The 21,518-nt window shown below is 36.0% G+C and overlaps 1 protein-coding gene across 1 annotated transcript; it reads right to left on the reverse strand.

Moving 5' to 3' along the window:
• Positions 1-9,795: 9,795 nt before the first annotated feature.
• On the reverse strand, positions 9,796-15,113 carry LOC123558412 (uncharacterized). Its single transcript, XM_053543580.1, has 2 exons — positions 11,203-15,113; positions 9,796-10,881 (listed from the first exon to the last, which is right to left on the reverse strand). Exon 1 carries the CDS (start codon positions 14,972-14,974, stop codon positions 11,711-11,713), a length of 3,264 nt encoding a protein of 1,087 aa, XP_053399555.1. The 5' UTR covers positions 14,975-15,113; the 3' UTR covers positions 9,796-10,881; positions 11,203-11,710.
• Positions 15,114-21,518: the final 6,405 nt, after the last annotated feature.

Consider the following 21,518-nt stretch of genomic DNA (forward strand, 5'->3'; position numbering starts at 1 on the left):
TAAAAATGACACATTAATGGTCCGGCACTAACAATGCATCTCTTAATTGGTTTTATTGGTAGTATTTCACTTGTTTGGTAAATCATAAGACAAGAAATAGCTCAAATCGCATGCCTGATAAGGGAACCACATTTATAAACAAAGATTTTGGATAAAAGTGTCAGTACTTTCAGAAAAGAAGTCTCAAAGAAGAAAACATTCCTACACATAAGTTAACAGTAGCAACACATTTTCTCTTTCAGAAAAGAAGAAGCCGTTCCTACACATAAGTTAACAGTAGCAACACATTTTCTCTTTCAGAAAAGATGTCTCAAGGAAGAAGCCATTCCTACACATAAGTTAACAGTAGCAACACATTTTCTCAGTAGTTTGCATATGAGCATTTTGCTGAGGTGAGCTAAAAACTTGATCTAAGCTATGAACAGACATAGTCACATATTCATAGTCACATACCTCCAACATTTGTTTCTCTAGTTTGTATGCAACAGTAGAAAATCATGAAGTCATGCTTAGAGATTCAAACACAAATTTTGACCTACAGACAATGCACCATTATATAGAGTTCCCTGGAACTCTCAGAGACAAGTCTCTGGCTTGATGTCATAAAGCTTAGGGAATTTGGACACCCATCTCAGAATGAAACAACATCATTTAACTATTTCAAGTTTTTGCTAAGAAAAAGCTAATCAGAATTTATTTAATCTAGTCTCCAAATTTAGTGAGATACTAGCTGACATCTGACTTTCTTCCAAGACTCAAACAACATTTTGCCTTCTTTTCTGATAATGTCCAGGCTTATGAAAGCTAACTTGGACACTGATTGGCTGTTTCTGAACACGATTTTTAAACCGACCAATGGCTTAATTTCAACAGTTTCTGAGAAGCCTAATTTGTTAACATTACACAATTTAAAACAAACATTTTCTTACTTAAATCAATATCAATGTCAAAATGTATTACCAAAAATGTGTAATGACTTTGATAAATACAATTGAAATATGATAAATATGTACTTGCAACAACAGTACAGATTAGAATTTTGTGTGCTTAGTTAAACTTCTGTCATTAGCTAAATGGAACAAGCCTTAACATAATTGTTGACCTTGCCCTTTGAGCGACCAACCTCAAAATTATTACCAGTCATCTGCCAGTCATGACCAGAGGCCTACTAAGTTTTAGATTCCTGCACTGAAGCATTCTTCAGTTATCAATCAGAAACCAGTTTTCAACTCGGGGTCACTGTCACCTTAACCAATGAGCAACAAGTCTCTGAATCGATAAAGGTCATCTGCTGGTCATGATCAATCTGCCCACCAAACTTGAGGCAACTGTTTATCAGTTGGAAACCAACATTTACCTCAAGTCCATCACAACCTTGACTTTTGAGCAACCAACCTCATAATCAATGTCGTTTATCTGTCAGTAACAATCAACCTGCCTACTAAGTATGAGGTTTCTGCAAACCGAATATCAGCACTGGTTCACCATGACCTTGACCTTTAAGCAACTGACCTCAAAACTAATACACTTTACTTGCAAGTCAAGATCAACCAGCCTACCATGTTTGAGGTTCTTGCCCTAAAGCGTTCTTCAGTTACTTACTGGAAACTGAAGGGACAGATGGACAGACGGATGTTCCATTTACTATATACCACCAATCAGGGGCATAACTATAAGGGATAGAATACTGCTGATTTAATTCAAAAATAACAAAATCAATCATATATCAGAGAATATAATTTATTTCATTTATACCTAATAGTCCTTAATAAAATTTGGTATACAAAGGGAAGGAGGGAAATATATTCACAAGAGTTGTTGGGTACAATTAATTCCTACAGCAGAAAGTGTGAAATGCTGAACGGTTTAATTTACCTGTCAGTCACAGTCATACCTGATCGCAGACAAACTGTGAGGCATATTAAATGTTCAATTTTAACGGCATTTTGTATTTATATTCAAAACAGATTGATACAAAACCAGAAATCCATCACTAAGTAAGATAAATGTTTGACCACGGAAACACCCTAATACGAAACTCATCAATTTTGTCAAAAGTATTTGTATATAAATAAGATATGATTTAAAAGACCAGACGAAAATACTGTTTCTTTAGATTCATTTTAATGTCATCAATGTTATTGTGAATAGAGATTATCTCAGACTGCTGCAACACGCTTACTCAGAATACTTGTCACGTATGACTTACCCGATACTAGGTCAAGTACAATATTTTGACGTCAAGTGTTAAAAAAATTTGATTACAGTACAAAAATTTTGAATTGAATTATGATTGATTTTCCATTTAGATGATGGACTGCTGCAGACGTTCAGAGCGCCCCCTATGAGTGCTAGGTTTTGGTCAACTGTCAATGAACAGTCGCATAGATTATTAATGGCCCCTATTTCTCATTCATCATAAACTAGAAGACAGGGGACAGTTTTGTCACAGCAATGCTGAGAAGCAGGGAAGTAATCTGGACTTGCAATTAAATGCTAGCGGGACTGGGACCTCTGTGTCAAGTTCAAGTATGTTTGAAACATTTGTGTCGCCACAAAAATATTAAAGTATTTCATCAAGACCTGCACTGTAACTCGAATCTTTTGCTAAACTGCAGTAGTAAGTGGATTAAAATTTGACAAAATCCCTCGCACAAAACACAAGCTCCTTCAGACTTCCGACATGTATAGAGTTTTCATGCTAAATTTGTCCTGAGCAATTACGCGGAAACCGTTTTTAGGGTTTATTGAATTTTGAGACCACTTTACATGCATGCATCTGTGCCGAATGAGTGACAAGTTGCCTCAAACCGTCCTGAGGCATCAACTTAGAATTCAAATATTTTCTTTTCGTGTGAAGCTACGTGCAAACAAGTGTTGAAATATTAGATCTGGTTTGAACAATCTTAAAATATTCAGCCCCGGAAATTAACACCAGCATTTAATGAACGAACAACTTGTCACAATTGTCAACTTTTTACGCCAAAGACTTAAAGTCAGCAATAGCGGGAATCTGCGCTTATTACCACACGATTACTTAATAATCGTGAAGTTGGGGCTCACTTTCATGCCTGAGGGAACCGTTTAAGGTAAATTAGTCAATTTAATTTGATATTTGTAACCGAGCCCCATGTAAAGCCAATGTTATGACAATTTTGCCGAAAGCATCATTACGATACTTTGTTATTACACAATGGAAAACTTTTGGGTTTGAGACTTTAGGCTCTGTATTGTCAAGACAAGAGTCAAACAGAATGACAAGATTTTGATTTAAATGAATAGATTTGTTTGTTGATTTTTGTGATGATACCCAATTTCACTGTCCAAATATTCAAAGAAATCAAGTGGAAAAATGCTATAAGAAAAGGCAAAATGGTTTGTACACGGATACTATTAAGAAAATAACAATTGAAATCAAGTTCTTTTTGTAAAGCATTTACAAATGATGAGGCAATGACTTTTACATGAACTTTTCACTGGTATTTTAATAGAGGTATATCAAATGTATACCTAAACATTGGGTAACTCAATAGGGATGGACAAAGACTATATATACAGATCTTGTGGTTAAAAATTCTAGATTGAGTCTCTCAGAAAATGACACCAAGGTAATACTGAATAAAACAGCTAACCCACAATTTGTTATTTTAACCCTTACCCTGCTGAATTTCAATTTGATTTTTTTTTTTTTTTTTTTTTGTAAAACTGGTTTTAACCTTTAGCCTGCTGCCGGCAAATGATTTTGCCTTTGCGACCAGTGCAGACCAAGATCAGCCTGCACATCCGTGCAGTCTGATCATGGTCTGCACTGTTCGCTATTCAGTCAGTAAATTTTCAGTAAACACCCCTTGGAATAATAAATGGTATTGCCCAAATTGAATGATGGATCAGTCCATTTTAGAAATTTAGCAGGGTAAGAGTTAACCACATCACCCAGCTGTAGAGCGAGGCTGTCATGCTGAACTATCAACCTGGAAAACATGAAAATTTAGATTATGAAATTAATCTTTCATAACTCACCAAACTGTCTTCAATTATATGGATAACAGCCATTTTCAATAATAAAAATATGAAATCTGAACAGACAATTCAGTATTATATTTAATGGACAAAAAAAGGAAGAATTAATAATTTCTAAATGGTCCTAAGCGAGTGACACCCAAGTAGTGCCAGAATATTTTAATACCGAACACCTTGGTTCTTCATGTTTTTCTATTGCTTCTCTGCCAGGGAGACATTGTTAAATGAATCAGCATGTAAGAGATGTGCCAACCCATTTGCGGATTAAGTAATAAAATTGCTATTAAATCATGTAAATGTAATTAAATTGTGCTCATAAAGAACCATCCACGCCAGTAACCAAATGTCAGACATGTCGAGATAGTGGTACAAAAAAAGGTCCTGATTTTTCTGTTGTATTTTGTATAATTATACTTTATTACAGTCATTACAAACTCTGCTATTACCTTTCTTAGACTGGTTTTCAGCATCCCTTATCATTCTAAATGAAACTGTGGTCAGTGGAAATGTTTATGTGACACAGTCCATTAGCCACCTCCATTTTTGAAGAGTATCCTACAATTAGGACTACTGTAGGCGTACATTTATTAGCGCGGCAAAAATTTAGCGCAAACGCAATTTTTAGTGAAATATCTAATTAATGCGTGGACGTGAATTAGCGCTCTCGCGAGACCGCTAATTTCTAATTTTAGCGCTGTCCGATATGAGGTTCTCGGAGATTTACGGAGATTCACGAAGATTTTCGAAATAAACTTAACCGTCGACAATTTTTATGTAATGTGTTTCTGCTGTAATTATTGTAATATGAATCTGACTGTCGATCCAATACAACCTGAACATGTACCAAGTATGACTTTAAGATAGTGTGCCGTGATGATACTTGTACAGTATGTCTAGGTATTCCGAATCTAAAGCAGTTCCGAATCACTTCATTTTTTTTCTCCACATATTGCCAATAAAATGTAAATGTTTTGTCAGTTGAATGTCCCTTAGTAACACGAATAATACCACAAACTTTTGAGAAGTTGCGTGTTATATTGTTCTTGCAAGGGAGATAAATGTTGTGAAAAGTGATTCGGAACTACTTGACTGATTACGTTTGGAAATGACCTCATATAAAATAGAAGGCTTTCTTATTTTCAAAATAACTTTTTTGCAGATGGAAATAAACAGTCATGGCTATGTTTTGAAATGTTTATTGCGTATTTTTCATAATTCTGTATATTTTTCTGTAAAATGGCAATTATTTGCAAATTTTCGACGAAAATCGGTATGTACCCTGTGACCAAACTAGTAATCCCAGAAATGAAATTATATCTTTTATTTTTTCATCTTGCCATATGAACACTAAACCCCAAAGGACACAATTCTGTTTGACATATTGAACGTTTTCTGTTAGGTGATTCGGAACTGCTATACACACTGTATTTTTTCAATGATACTTTCAACTGTGATGTAGCTTTATGTTTACGTACAGTATATAAAGTATAATGGGTCTGTGACAAAACATCGACAGACAAAACATCGACACGACAAAACGCCGACGCGACAACTGATCGATGCGACAAAAGATCGACATGTCGCATAGTGTCGTGTCGGCATTTTGTCGCATTTATGGTCGAAAATAATTATGATCATACGATTATCATACGATCATGATTTTGATCATACGATTATCATTCATAAGCATTTACGTGCTCTAAATGCCCTAAATGATCCGAGTATTGAACATCTTTACAATAAATTGACCGAAAATAATTTTATGATCATAATTGATAATACATAATTTTGATCATACGATTATATTTGGAATTCGTTACTTCACAAAAAGGAAAGTTACAACTTGTGTTTGATGGATATATTTTTAGTAAGGACAGAAGTCGTAAGGATAAAGTAGTAAAAACGTATTGGCGGTGTGTCATACAAGAATGTTCAGGTCGAGCTGTAACCATCGGGGAACCACCGAATACCGAAGATGACCGAGGAACAAAACACTACACCATCACAGAGGCCCTTAGAAATACCAATATCTAATAAACAAACTGAAAAAGAAAGCAAAAACTTACTCTGTAAGTAAATCATAGTGGCAATAAGCAAGTTAATATTATAATTTTTTACACGCGATCTGTTTCAGGCATGTACCACCATAAATATCCGAATATGAGCGAATATTAGTTTTTTAAATGTATATTATATATTTTTGGATTAAATTGATCATAAACATCAAAATACATGGACGATCTTTTCTGAATACATAATGTTTTGATAAGTATAGTAACTGAATTACATCTACTGAAAGTTTTTACCTGTGAGATTCTTGTTCGTGGACTGAAATAAAAACATTGCAAACTTTGCGCTAAACAAGCTATCAAAGAACAATAAGGGAAGGCAAAAAAACAAAACTAAAAAGGTATATATGTATAACTGCACTTGAAAAAAGACTACTTCGATTATTATGAAATGAATACCTCCCTAGGAGATCAAAACAGGTGTTGTTACGCCATGACAAGGTCCAAATTTCTTATAAGTTACTTGAAGGTTATCTATCCATCATGATATGATTATCAAAATTAACGACGTTTGAGACAATGTAGCGCGGCGTTAGTGAAATTCTATAGTTTAACTACAGTAAGTATTCGGTGGTTATTTTTTGACAACTCGTAAAAAACAGTTATGGCGTTGATTTATAACAATAACTCTTAGGCTAATGTTTCTTTCTAAATAATCAAATAATTTAAAGCGATAGTATTGTATACAGGCTTGTCAAATTATCTCTGTTTTATTGTTTTATGCTTTTGTTCATAATAACTAAATGTATACAGTTCAACAACTTATGAATAACAAATACATCGGTTTTAACGGTACAAAGAAAACCAATCTATTTATATAAAGTTTGCTATGATCAAAGGAAATCGCGTAACTTGAGTCGATACTGATATTATATAATCCACTAAATAGACGTTTTGTTGTTTCGCCAATATCTTAAACCTTACCTAATTAATGTCTTTAATTTTTGCAGGGTAAGGGAAGGTATATCTTTTTTTTGTCATACTTCAATTAATTTGAATGAATTTAAACCATATTGCTAACTTTTTTCATTATTGAATAAATTACAGATATTATCTTACGAATAGGAACAAAATGAGCTGTTATCTGTGACATAGAATGATATTATTTGACACGAAACTTGTCTAGTATGTCCTACTATGTCCAAACTAAGCTCATTGTCATCAAAATTGAGTTGTTGTCACATAAAAGATATCAGTGTTGCACTTGATCGAACTGGTATTAAATTTTGTGTCAGCTGTGTTAGTTTGGTCAGTACCTGACAACAATTTTCACAACTGCACATTTTAATACCACCACCCATTAACTGAACATTAACCGTAAATGTTCGAGTCTTAATCTTGACTGTCTGAAGATTTAGACCAAACCTTTCAGATATGTGTAAAGATTTGAAGGTAATTTAACACCTGAAAATGAAGAAAAAGTGTAAATAAATTATGTGTCGATGTTTTGTCGATGTTTGTGTCGAGCTTTTGTCGCGTCGGCGTTTTGTCGTGTCGATGTTTTGTCTGTCGATCTTTTGTCGCGCTCCCAGTATAATATTGCCTACGTAACTGTATTGTCTTCTTGGATTTAATTATAATAATCTGCGTGTTTTATATTCTGTTTACTAGTTATAATTGCTGAAATAAAACGAGATTGTCACACATTTTAATCATTGAATCCCCTTTGACCTACATGCATTGTGTCTTAATATAAAACGTTTACACCTTTCCGTAAACGAGCGACTGCAACAACGGACATGCCCGAAGGTGATACGGAAATCGATAACAACTTGATCAAATGAGAAAAAACACAAACTACAAGCTTAAATATTTTATTTTGCATGATCATATATTTAAAATAATAATATGAACAATAAACAGGAATATCATACGAACCTTAAAATATTAGCAAGCAGTGTAACTAGTGCAAACTCTCAAGAGTATTTATTTGCAAAAGTTCGAAGAAAACATCATCAAATGAAAATGTACATGAAAATGCTTGGACAAATTAATGCGCGGACATGAATTAGCGCATGTGCGATAGCGCTAAAAGCGCTGTTATTAGTACACCGCTAAAATAAGTAAGCCTACAGTATCTGTCCAGTGATAAAATTGAGCTCTGATGAAGTTTTAATGTTGTCGTAAAACTGCACACAAAACCAACAAAACCACACAAAATTCACAACTGAAATAGTAAAAATCAAAAGATGGTTAGATACTGTGCTTTTATAGCATCATAAAAGTGACCAATTTGCTAATGGTTTTTTCTGCTCCTGTTTTTATTTCCCTTTTTTTTGCCCTGGACAGGCTCCTGCCTTGCCTGACCTATGACCTGTGTAACTAGAGAACCCGCATTTAAAACCTTGCTGTAAAAGAAAATTATCCGCTTCCAACCAAGACAGCACACTTTTCCACTTTTAGATGCCTACTGAGATTTTTCTACACTGGAAAAAAAGAAACTTTGTATGAAATTCTTGAATGATTCAAGAAAAAATATGCTAATCTGTTTCTTAAACTGAATTTGTATGACACTGTAAAATTCAAGAACAATTAAAACTAATTACGATTAATTACAGATGTGCGTTGTTCTGTAAGTACCAGTATAAATTCTGAAAGGTCAAAGGTGAATCTATTTTATGACCTTTAAATGAAGAGAAAGATTAGGGCTCTCAAAAGACAATTCAGTGACCTATCACAATATGCACTGAATGTTCATACAAGTGTTATATCACTGGCCTCTGCGGCCGAGTGGATAAGGTTGCTGACTTTAAATCACTTGCCCCACACCAATGTGGGTTTGAGCCTCACTTGGGATGTTGAATTCTTCATATGAGGAGGCCATCAAGCTGTCTTACAGAAGGTCGGTGGTTCTACCAAGGTACCGGCCCATAATTAAATAATACACGGAATGACATCTGCGGTCTTCCTCCACCGTCAAAAGCTGGAAAGTCGCCATATGACTTATAATTGTGTTCCCAACAAAACCAGTATTATATCACTCTAATTTGCATTGAAAGAAGTACATTTCAAACTGTGCTAAGAAAGACATGCTGTTGACAATACAAAAAATTTCCACACTATACACAAGGGTGTTTTTTGAACATTGAAATCATCATCAGTATCACTAAATCTTATTCTAGAACTTTATGGATTTACATAGTGTATTTGTCACTTTTGGTTAAAAAGGTTGAACTTTGGTAATTTATAAGCTGGTATAAATAAAAGGCTGTGACTAAAAACAGGTCTGGTGCGCCTGTGATATATTATTAGACTCTGGTATATACCAGATTCAAGCAATTTGAATGAAAAGTAACTTAAATGTATATATTTTGTAACACTAACCTTTAGTCAGTAAATTATACATATTATACACTAACTGCGTGAGGACATGCAAAAATTTGCGTATTTTTTCCGTGCGCTCAAACTGATAATCACTTCCGAGCATGTGCAGAACAGCTGCACCAGATCTGCATTGAGAAACATCGTAAATAAAATCTGTAAGAAGATCTTTTAGTGCATGAAATCAGCCTAGCAAAATAGTTGACAAATTAGTTCATTGACAAATGAAACTGTTCACAAGGGGTACTGAAAAATAAAATACCTCCCACGCTCCCAGCGTGGCTCAAGTGGAATTCCATTATAGAAAAACTGAATAGAATCCATGACCCATCCCCACAAAAAAGGTAGTGGACTGAAAATGACAATCAGCAGTTTCTGTGTGATAAATAATTTTTGTATACTATTTCGGCATTCTTCGGAAGTTAATGTAGCTCATTATACCAGCACATGCTTTTCTGTATCAGCTGGGGAATGCTGGGATACGTCACAGAACAGGCTCAATATACAGTCAAACTTTATTTGCTTGAACTCGACTGGACCGGCATACTTTGTTCGAATTATCAGTAGTTCCAGCCATCAAACAATAAACATTATACAGGGACTTTGGCGAGACCCAACGACAAGTTCGAGCAAGGGGTGGTGCTTGAATTATGCAATTTCATGATTTTTTTTTTAACACAGTTGATGTGAATGTGCGTTTTTCATGATTTCGCTGACATAACCTTAGGTATTCAACAGAAAATTGCTTCAGAATAAAATATACCAGTTATCAACTTTCCATACTTAAACCACTGACTGGACAATATTTCTAGAATCATTACTACCTTAGATTGCAATGGTTTCATTTCGTTCGGATGATTCAGATACTGTAAGGCAGTGACTTTTATTCAAAGATTTTATCGGAGAAAAGGCAATTTTGTTTCTCTTTATCAATTAAGTACAACGGTAAAAATATATCTAGGATATATTTTATGAAAATACATGTATACCGGAACATCCCATTAACGTCATCTATTCATTTGGGTCTCTACTTCATCTTCCTCCACTGTGTCTTCCTTCACCCATGAATAAATTGGTCAATAAAATCGAATCTGTTACTATGACGAGTGGCAAATATTTCAATATTTGATCTAATCATTTTGAAAACATCATAAAATTTTATTGAAATGGCTAATACTTGAGTTATAACAGAAGAAATTAGTCGATATCAAAGTCCGCCTCACACGCGGAAATTATTTGGTTTTCATCTTGCCTGATTTATGGTCTCTGTCTAGTACGAAACTATTTGTCCCTTTAAATTCCTTTGCAATGGATAAAAAGGACATCTGTATTTCTTTCTTTATTTGTGACAAATAAATACTACAGGTTATGCTGCCCTAAGATGTACTTTGCAGCTAGCGAACCCAATTGACAAGACGAAGACACTGACTGTTCAAGCTCTTTAATGTATATCGTGCCATCGGGTAAATTACTGAAATTAGAATTACATTCGTTAAAAAAGCAGGACAAGAAAATTACTTATTGTTAAATATATTATATAATGGACAATATTAACGTCTAACAAGTCCTAATCATTTACATGATATGCGTAGAAACAGTCTATATTGACATTCAACCTTTTAATAAAGATGTTCGACTTACAAAACAACAATACATGGTTCGAGAAAGTTCAGGTGCGAATAGCATGTCATAAAAATCGCCTGTATCAAAGGCTATATGGCTTGACAGGTTTAAACATTTTTACAGTCACAAAGAACAGCTTCAAATTATACAATGTAACTATAAAACTTACACCATGAGCGGCTATACAAGAGAATTTCGACTCAAAAACTTGAAACTCAGAAAAAACAAACATGGCGCCCTCAGTGGCAATAAAAACGTGCTTAATACCGAAAAGAACTACCGGAAAGATTTTATATCAACAAAAAGTACTCTGGATAGAGGGGCACCACACTCCCCCCTTGATATCGTAGATATCACTCAACTCTAACTAATTAGACATATTATCCAAGATAACAATCTTCTACACAAGAGAACAAGTCATACAAAAAAAAAGGGTATATATATATACACACACATACATATATATAAGAAGTCATATTCCTAATGTACATAGCATGTTGTAGGAAGATATTAAACATTCATTTCTTACTACAGATTCACATTCTAAGCTAAAACTGTTCAAGCATAAAAAATAACATTATTTTTTATACCATGACTCAACACTATTTAAAAAACAATCCAGCTTAATCACTATGACATCATCACTGAATAAGTAAATACTGTCAAAAAATAAATGCCTAATTTTTGGCTTTCACAAGAAGCACCAAGTCAACAATGGGTCTAAGGTAAGTCGATCGTTTTCCATCTTTGTTCATAACAACCTCAGCCTTACGAACAAGGCCATCTGAACTTGGAAAGACCCGAGAAATAAGAGCAATCGGCCACTGATTACGGTTTAGAGTTTTGTCCTTCACAAGGACAACATCACCAACTTCTACAGGAATCTGTTCACAATTCCATTTTTGCCTTTTCTGAAGGGTTTGGAGATAGTCCCGCTTCCATTTTAACCAAAACTGGTCAGCGAGGTATTGAACCCTTTTCCACTGATCCTTATATAATAATTTAATATCCATATCTCCCAATGCCTGTTCACTAACAAACTTTTGAGTTAAAAGAGAAGATGGACTCAATACACAAGGATTTTCAACATCATTAGAAACAGGTACAATCGGACGTGCATTTATAATTGCACAAACCTCTGCCATCACCGTAACCAAAACATCATGAGTGAGGTTGGAAACATTATTAAGCATGGAATCAAGTATTCTTCGTGAGATACCAATCATACGTTCCCAAGATCCACCAAAATGGGAACTATGAGGTGGATTGAATAACCAAATACTGCCAGATTTGTACAGGAAATTTCTAGTCTCCTGATCTTCCACAGTTATAGCATCTATCTTAAGGCTATCTGTGGCACCCACAAAATTTGTTCCGCGATCGGAACGGAACACCTTAACTTTTCCTCTTATAGCCATGAACCGCCTTAAAGCATTAATAAAAGCTGAAGATGTCATCTCCTCTATAACTTCAATATGCACAGCCCGAATTGCTAAGCACGTAAACAGGACAGCCCAGCGTTTAGAGCATGCTTGACCACCTCTGGTCTTCCTTGTAACTACATTCCAAGGGCCGAACACGTCCACCCCTACGTGAGAAAATGGAGGAGACCTTTCAATTCTATCTAAAGGAAGATCCGACATTTTCTGGGTTTCAAAATGCCCCCTTAATTTCTTGCATTTTACACAGTGGAAAATAACACTAGTAACCAATCTCTTGCCCCCAGTAATCCAGTAACCATTGGATCTAACTGCACCCTCTGTAAAGTGCCTACCTTGGTGTTGCACCAATTCATGGCAGTGAGAAGTTATAAGTCTTGAAATAGAGTGTTTTCCAGACAGAATAATAGGGTGTTTTTCATGGTCAGGTAAACTACTTCGCCGCAACCTGCCACCAACTTTTAACAACCCATCACTATCAAGAAAAGGGTCAAGGGAGTACAGTGGCGAACTTTTAGGAACTGGGCAGTTGTTTTGCAAAGATTCTAACTCCTGCTCATACACTTCCCCTTGTACCTGCTGGAGAATGAACAATTCAGATTGTCTCCTAAAATCTGGGGTTTTATAATGAACTTGAGCATTAAGCAAATCACTATCAAGCTGTTTCATGTGATGGGCACGGGCCACATACCTAAGAAAAGAAATAGCAATTACAAGTTTGTTCCATCTAGAAAACCGTGCAAATCTGTCTGACCAGGAGCTGCAAGATAGGCCGGGAGAAGTAACTGTCGTTAAAGCAGTTACTTGTGGGCGGATTTCTGTATCAACTTCAGGATGTAACAAGGGAAAGAACCCTGGTAAATCCTTTGTAATTTTACGCAGAAATGCAGGTCCTGAAAACCATGTACTAAGCTGTAACTGTGCAGGGCTCAAACCTCTGCTACCAATGTCAGCTGGGTTTATAGAGGAACAGATGTAACTCCACTGAAGAGGTTTGGTAGACCGATGAATCCTTTGAATTCGGTTTGCTACGTAAGTATAAAAGCGCCTGGACTGATTATGAATGTAACCAAGAACTATATGACTGTCTGTATAAAACTTAAATTCTGAGATAGTTATCCCTATATGCTCAACTATAATATCTGCTAACTCAACCGCAAGTACAGCAGCACACAGTTCAAGTCTAGGGATTGTGTGTCCTGCTTGAGGGGCAACCTTAGACTTTCCTAAAACAAAACTGGCGTCTCTACCTCCCAAGCCCACTCCAACCGTATATGCCACAGCTGATATAGCTAATTCAGAAGCATCTGAAAAGATATGAAGCTCAAAGTGTGTGAACTTCTCGAGAGACACTTTAAAGTAGGGGCTAGGTATTTGGATGTTACTAAGGGTTTCTAAGGACTCCTTCCAAGATAAGAACTTGGACTTAATATCTGGAGGTATTGGATCATCCCAATCCTTGTCAAAACACATCAACTGTCTCAGTATGAGCTTTCCAATGACTGTTACAGGAGCCATAAACCCCAAAGGATCAAACAGACTATTCACGGTAGCTAAAATGCCACGTCTTGTGAGAGGACGACTAGAGGCCTCGATTCTGAAAGTAAAGCTATCAACCTCTAAAGCCCAATTCATCCCCAGGCTACGCTGAATGGGTAAAACATCTTTGTCAAAATCTAAACATTTAATATCTTTTGCAAGATCTTCAACATCTATCAATTTCATAACATCAGCACTACTCGAGGCTATCTTGTGCAGACGTAAACCACATGCTGCTAAGTCTTTTTGTGTTCTCTTAATCAAATCAACCACCTGACCAGGGGTGGATTTAGATGTAAGACCATCATCCACATAGAAGTCTTTAGACACAAAGTCTTGCACGTCTGGATCAGAATTTGCAACCGACTTACGCAAACCATAGGTAGCAATGGCAGGTGAGGATGTGTTGCCAAATGCATGCACACACATCCTATAATCTATTAAGTTTTGGTTCGGATCATTATCCTTGTACCAAAGGAACCGCAAAAAATTCCTATGTTTCTCATTAACTGAAAAGCAATAGAACATCTGTTCTATATCTGCCGTAACAGGGACCTGCTCCTTACGGAATCTAATCAACACACCTAACAAACTGTTTGTAAGATCTGGGCCACTAAGTAAGACGGAGTTCAAAGATATACCCCCAAACTGAGCTGACGAATCAAACACACCCCGGATTTGGTTTGTTTTTTTCGGATGAAAAACACCAAACACAGGCAAGTACCAGCATTCTTCACCCTTGGAGAGGGGTGGGGCAATCTCGGCGTGACCTTTATCAAAAATCTTAGACATAAACTCAACAAGTAGCTGTTCCTTAGCAGGATTTCTACGCAGACTAGAATGCAAGAGCCGTGCTCTTTTCAAAGCTAAGTCTCGATTGTCAGGTAAACGTTCCCTAGGATTTTTAAAAGGTAAGGGAGCACACCACTGACCACTATCATCTTTTTGCATGCCATCATCCATTATCTGCAAAAACTTCCTATCTTCAACGGACAGAGAAGGTCGGTTATCATCAACTCTCCTAATAAATACTGGGTCATAACTGTAACAGTTGTCAACAACTGCATACACAGAATCACAAGGCTTAAATAAAGACTGTCTACCATTGGCCAAAACTGAAGTTTGTTTACATTTACAGTGTTTTGGGTGTGAAAATCCCCTACACACAACTCCCCAACCACAACTCAACCTAAGCCGATACGCTGAGCAAAGGGTGTTCCTAATGGGCCAACTATTTGTTCTAACACACGGTGTGCATCAATCACATCTCTTCCCAACAAAATGAGAATATCGCTACTGCTATCAAATTGCGGTAATTGGTCAAAAATGCATGACAAATGTGAAAAATTCCTAACATCATCAGGTGTACAAATTTCTGACTTGTTATTAGGTATGTCAGCACATTCAATAACAGTTGGCAATTTATAACAGGTAGAACCATCAATGGATGTAACACAACAATTGCTAACTTTACGACCACTAGTGTAAGTGGTACCACCACAGGAGTTTATGCGATACTCATGAGATTCCGTACTATCAATATGCAATTTGTCAAACAACTCTGGTTTTGCTAATGTTTTGTTACTCTGCTCATCTACTATGGCATAACATTTAACAACATTGTTAACATTATTATCTAAATAAACATTGACTAGAACAATTTTTGCACAAGATTTACAAGCTTGACTATGAATGTTTGTACAGCTGTTGTTGACCTGATCTACTTGTTGACTGTTTTTTCCTGGAGCCTGTTTCTCCCCATCATCACGGAAATAATGCATGACAGTAACATGATTTACACTATTGCAATGGCCGCATTTTACCGCAGCAGAACAATATTTTGCTTCATGATTTGATTGACAACACCTAAAACACAATTTGTTTTCTTTCAGATATTTTCTTTTCTCTTCATGTGATTTTTTCTTAAACACATAGCAATCACTTAATGAATGCTTACTAGATTTATGAATGAGACACAGAACACTAGGAGTAACATTTTTCTTCTGTGATAATTCGGCATCTGTTTTCTTCGCGAATAAGGTTCCCGGTGTTTTCATATTTTCTCCGCGATTATGTTGAACCTGCACTGTAAGTTGTAGACTAGGATCGTTACGAATTTTCGCCTGATCACTAATGAATTCAACAAACACAAGAAATGGTGGAAATACGACTCCTTTCCTCTTTTTGTATGTATTTACAAACACTGCCCATCGCTCTTGTATGTTTTGAGGCAGTTTACATAATACACGAGACATTCCAACTGAAGAATCAAAGTATGCAAGTGTGCTTGAATATACGGAATCATCCTTCAGGCCTGCAATTTCCATTAACAAGTCTGCTAAATCATACCATTTTGTAGTATCATGAATTGTTAACTTTGGAAATGTATCTAACCTTCTTGTAACTGCCTTATGAACTGCTTCCGGCGACCCATATCTATCATCTAGTCTGTGCCAAATCTGCTGTAATCCAGCTATAGGATCTCTGATGTACGCCGACTTCAAGTTTTGTGCGTGTTTTCTTGATTCCCTTCCCAACCATTTGATTAGGAGATCAATTTCTTCAGCCGGTTTGGCATTTATCTCACTAGTAACTTGTTTGAATGTACTCTTCCAAGAATTATATTGTTCTGAACTGTCATCAAAATATGTAAGTCTGTTCATAAGAATATCTTTTCTTAGCAAGTAGGTTGCCAGTGGAATTTCATGAGAAGTTTTATCTGTATGTGAAGGCCCTATGCTTTCTCGGGCATCTTCCTTCTTAATTTGATTAATAGAACTTACAAAGTTTACAACCTTTTCTTCAAACATTTGCTTTGGTAACTGTTGTAGCACACTTTTACCACTACCTCCTTCACTCATATTCTCAATAGCTTCCACTTCAGCTATTGCTGCAGCCGCGATCTTTTTGTGAGATAACACATCTAGCTCGGTTGCTATCTCTGATATTCTCTTAGCTTTTGCAGCGTTCAGAATCTTTTCCTTTTCTTCAAGATCAGCTCGTTCCTTCTTCAATGTTGCTTCCTTTTCAGCATACTCTGCTCTGGCAATAGCTGCCTTAGCTTCCGCATATTTTTCAGTAAGTAATCTACTGGTTGCTGATGAATGTCTACTTGATCGACTGCTTCTAGAACGACACGGCGAAAACAACTCAGATTGTTCAAGTTCAGTTGCTGGTGTTTCAGACTAGCTAGTTTGTCCCTAAAAGCTGTAACTGTCTGAATAGTTATTTCATGTTGCTCTTCAACTAACTTACATAGTTTCAAACTCTCTTCTGTATGTTTTAATTGTAGGTATTTATAGAACTCTTGATATAATGTTTCAAAATCTTCAACTTTAGATGTAAATTCTTTATCTAAACTGTGTAATGTAGACAATGTTACATCTTGCTTTGATAATTCAAGCAATGTCTGCACCAAAGTTTTAAAGTTATGTTCAAACTTTTGTACCTTTTCTTCGTAAGATGACATGGCCTTTTCTGTTAATTTACGAAGCCTTTTTGTTGACATTGGAACTCACTACTCAAATCCACTCGTAAGCCACGGTTAATTTACTATGCTGCCCTAAGATGTACTTTGCAGCTAGCGAACCCAATTGACAAGACGAAGACACTGACTGTTCAAGCTCTTTAATGTATATCGTGCCATCGGGTAAATTACTGAAATTAGAATTACATTCGTTAAAAAAGCAGGACAAGAAAATTACTTATTGTTAAATATATTATATAATGGACAATATTAACGTCTAACAAGTCCTAATCATTTACATGATATGCGTAGAAACAGTCTATATTGACATTCAACCTTTTAATAAAGATGTTCGACTTACAAAACAACAATACATGGTTCGAGAAAGTTCAGGTGCGAATAGCATGTCATAAAAATCGCCTGTATCAAAGGCTATATGGCTTGACAGGTTTAAACATTTTTACAGTCACAAAGAACAGCTTCAAATTATACAATGTAACTATAAAACTTACACCATGAGCGGCTATACAAGAGAATTTCGACTCAAAAACTTGAAACTCAGAAAAAACAAACATGGCGCCCTCAGTGGCGATAAAAACGTGCTTAATACCGAAAAGAACTACCGGAAAGATTTTATATCAACAAAAAGTACTCTGGATAGAGGGGCACCACACAGGTCAATTTACCATAAAAAATGCAAACTTCTTAATCAATAAAATGCATTAAATCAATTTTGCCAGCATATTAAAAAGATTTCTTGATTGACGACTGCCCTGTAATATGTATGCAGAAGCATGTCCAGGGTATTTATGGATGTATATCAAACACGAAAAACTGAATAACCAAAGCTTAGGATGTTTTTAATGATGTGACGGACTGATTGTTTTTTCTGATTACTTCAAGCTACTTGTCCCTCAAATTCCTTTCCCCTCTCCTGCATTGGTTTGATTCCCTGCCATACAAGCAAAATTTTTCCATGTGAAGAAGCCTTCAAACTAAATTATGCAAAGTTCTACCAAGATTTCTCCCCATGCCTGAAATAATGAAATAATGCCTAAACGATTACCTGGGTCTTCAGCCACTAAATAAAGCTGGAATGTCACCGCATGAGTTCGATTTTTATATGTGATGTTAACCCCACCTCCCCCCCCCCCCCCCCCCCCCACACACACACACACAAACAAACTGTACACTTTTCTCCTACTATAAATCTTAGAAATCAATTCTAAGCATAACAGATTCATCCAAATGATCCTGTAAAATAGTTCTTTGAATTCTGAATTTACCTCCGATTGAATGCAGCCATACCATCTTTGCCGCTTTAGTTGTCTAGATGCTATGCTAGACCTGTAATGGTTGGGACATCCATCACCTCAGCTGTAATGAGATATACAGAGGTTAGTTTTTTACACTAATTTATTTTAGCTTGACTGTGATGAAAGCTTCAAGCTCATTTGAATCACTCTCGAGTCTGTTTCCTGGAAAAACCAGCACTGGTGTCATATCAGAAGGCATGGTCACGACCCCAGCGGGGCTCGAACCCACGACTTCGGGGATGAGCGACAAACACCTTTCCACTAGACCAAGGCTCTCTTTTATACAAAGGTTGAGAGTTCAATAATCATTAAGATGTACACGAGGGTCTTTGGGAAGCATAGAACGCAAATAAGCAAAATAATAGCAGACTCATTTAGACTGAGTCTGTTCATGAGAAGTACTAAATGCGCAATGCACCTCACGCCCATAACACTCAGGCTTAAGCAGAATTCTATTATAATAAAATTGGATGGACTCCACGTTCCAAAAGAATAATTATATACATACATATATGTAATAAATATGATGTGATATTAAGTTTTTGCCAAAAAGTGTCAAATTGATAGAGTTGCAAGTTACATGCAACTGTACATGGCGTTTTACAAGTGTTTATGACAGTATACATTTAAGATTTGTCATGGGCTCAAATTATAAAAGTTTGACACACATATAAGTCTTCAACCATACAAAATCTGAACATCTCTTTTGTTGCACAGGTAATTTGGAATGACAGAAATACTAGTTTAAAGGTCCATTACTAAGGGAAAGTGAGTTGGCAATTTTTTTCATAGCCAGTGCATAGACTTCTGCAAGACACTAAATAATGAAGATTGGCAGGTCAAAATTTACAGAAGGTCTATGGAACTCAAAGAAATGTATGTGTATTATGTTGAAATTTCAGTGAATCGACAGAATGACCCCCCAGGTCTTTTTAACTTTCTTCATACTTCATAGAAAAATAATTGTTCATGTGCTGCAATTTATTTCGAATTTCTACATACCAACTTTCATTTTCCAATAAAATGAAATAGTTTCTGTGCTTTTTAAAAGAAATTTAAATGTTCACTTTCCTTAGTATTGGACCTTTAATACAAGATCGACCTCAGACCCAAATAACGGCCTTGATCTTGAAGTTACTTTTTGGTTGAGTTTTAAGTCTCATTCACATAAATTTACATCTTATGACCTTCCTGCTTTCAAAAGTGGAAGAAGACCCCAAGTGCCCTTCTTAGTAATACTTCAGACTCTTGGTAGAACCACTGACATTTCATAGGCCAGCTAGATGGGTCCCTCAAATGAAAGGACTCTACACCCCAAGTGGGGTTTCGAACCGAATCTGTTCTGAAATCAGTGACCTTAACCACTCCCCCTTGACCTTTAAGTTTGGTCGCTTAATTAATACCGGTTTTGGGCATCATAAAAAATAAATATTCCAAGTTATGATTCTAAAACAATTTAAATACACAAACTGAAATATCAGACAATGTAGTTTTTTTTTTAAATGGGCTTTGAAAGATTTATACACTTACATAAATGCTATGGACACCCTGTGTTTATTAACAAATCGGGATATTTTTTACTTCTGATGGATTACCAGCAACCTTTTCACATCATCAAATGCCCATTTCACATAATTTAATTTTCTACCGAATAAACATAAATTAGTGGTGTTTATAACCGTGGAGATCTTATCTTAAATAATTATTTTCTACAATAGCCTGATGTCAAAGTTAATGACAACATCTCTACAGTCATCCTATTGTTATGAAATAGATACAGCCAGCCGACAATTGTATCATATTTTTAATCAACCGCCCCTGAAATGAGCAGACGACAGTTACAACAAATCTCGCTTTTCCCGCCACCTGTGGTTCTGGGTGTTTGTCACAGCACCCCTTCTCATCTTTCTATAACAGACTACTAATTTGTTTGTTAAAATAATAAAATTGCTCAAATTTCAGTTGCGGCTGCAAGTTTTACTGCGCTCGGACCATTTAAGTCCATTTTGACCATGTTTTACAAGAGTATTATTTCTATATGATTATCTGCCGTGTCAGTCATTTGATTCAATTCTAGATTTTAATTCTTCGATTATGACTGGGTACCGGCAGAAACGCCCTAGGGCCGGACAACGATATACCCTCGATGACAGGAAGACTGTGTTACCTGCGTAAGGTATTGTTCGAAGACAAATACCATTCAATAAAGACTACAGCCCTATCTATTAAAGTTATAAAATATGCACAACCTGGATATTCTCTGAAATTCACTCTGCTCAATGCATACTTTATTTTGGTAAATCAATCACAGAATCTACAATCACCGAGCAAACCCCAACTCTTACATGTTTTGTGATGCATTCTTCGACCTGAAAGAAACAAATATAAAACAGATTAACCATATATACAGTGAAAACAACTCTTGTTTAACCTTTAGCATGCTGGCGGCATTGTGACCAGTGCAGACCAATATCACCCTGCAGGCTGATCATGGTCTGCACCAGTCACTATTCAGTCAGTAAATTTTCAGTGAACACCCCTCTGAATAATAGGTGGTGCTGCCCAAATTAACGACAGACCAGTTCATTTTAGAAATTTAGCGATGCAAAGGTAAAGCTTTAATGGTTTGAGTTCCTGTGCTCACATGATAACTGTTATGTGGTCCCGAGCCATATTTCTTTAATTTTCGTTTTATCTATTTAAATTGCTCCAAACCCTGAATAGC

This window comes from Mercenaria mercenaria, chromosome 5, assembly GCF_021730395.1.
Source record: "Mercenaria mercenaria strain notata chromosome 5, MADL_Memer_1, whole genome shotgun sequence".
NCBI lineage: Eukaryota > Metazoa > Mollusca > Bivalvia > Venerida > Veneridae > Mercenaria > Mercenaria mercenaria.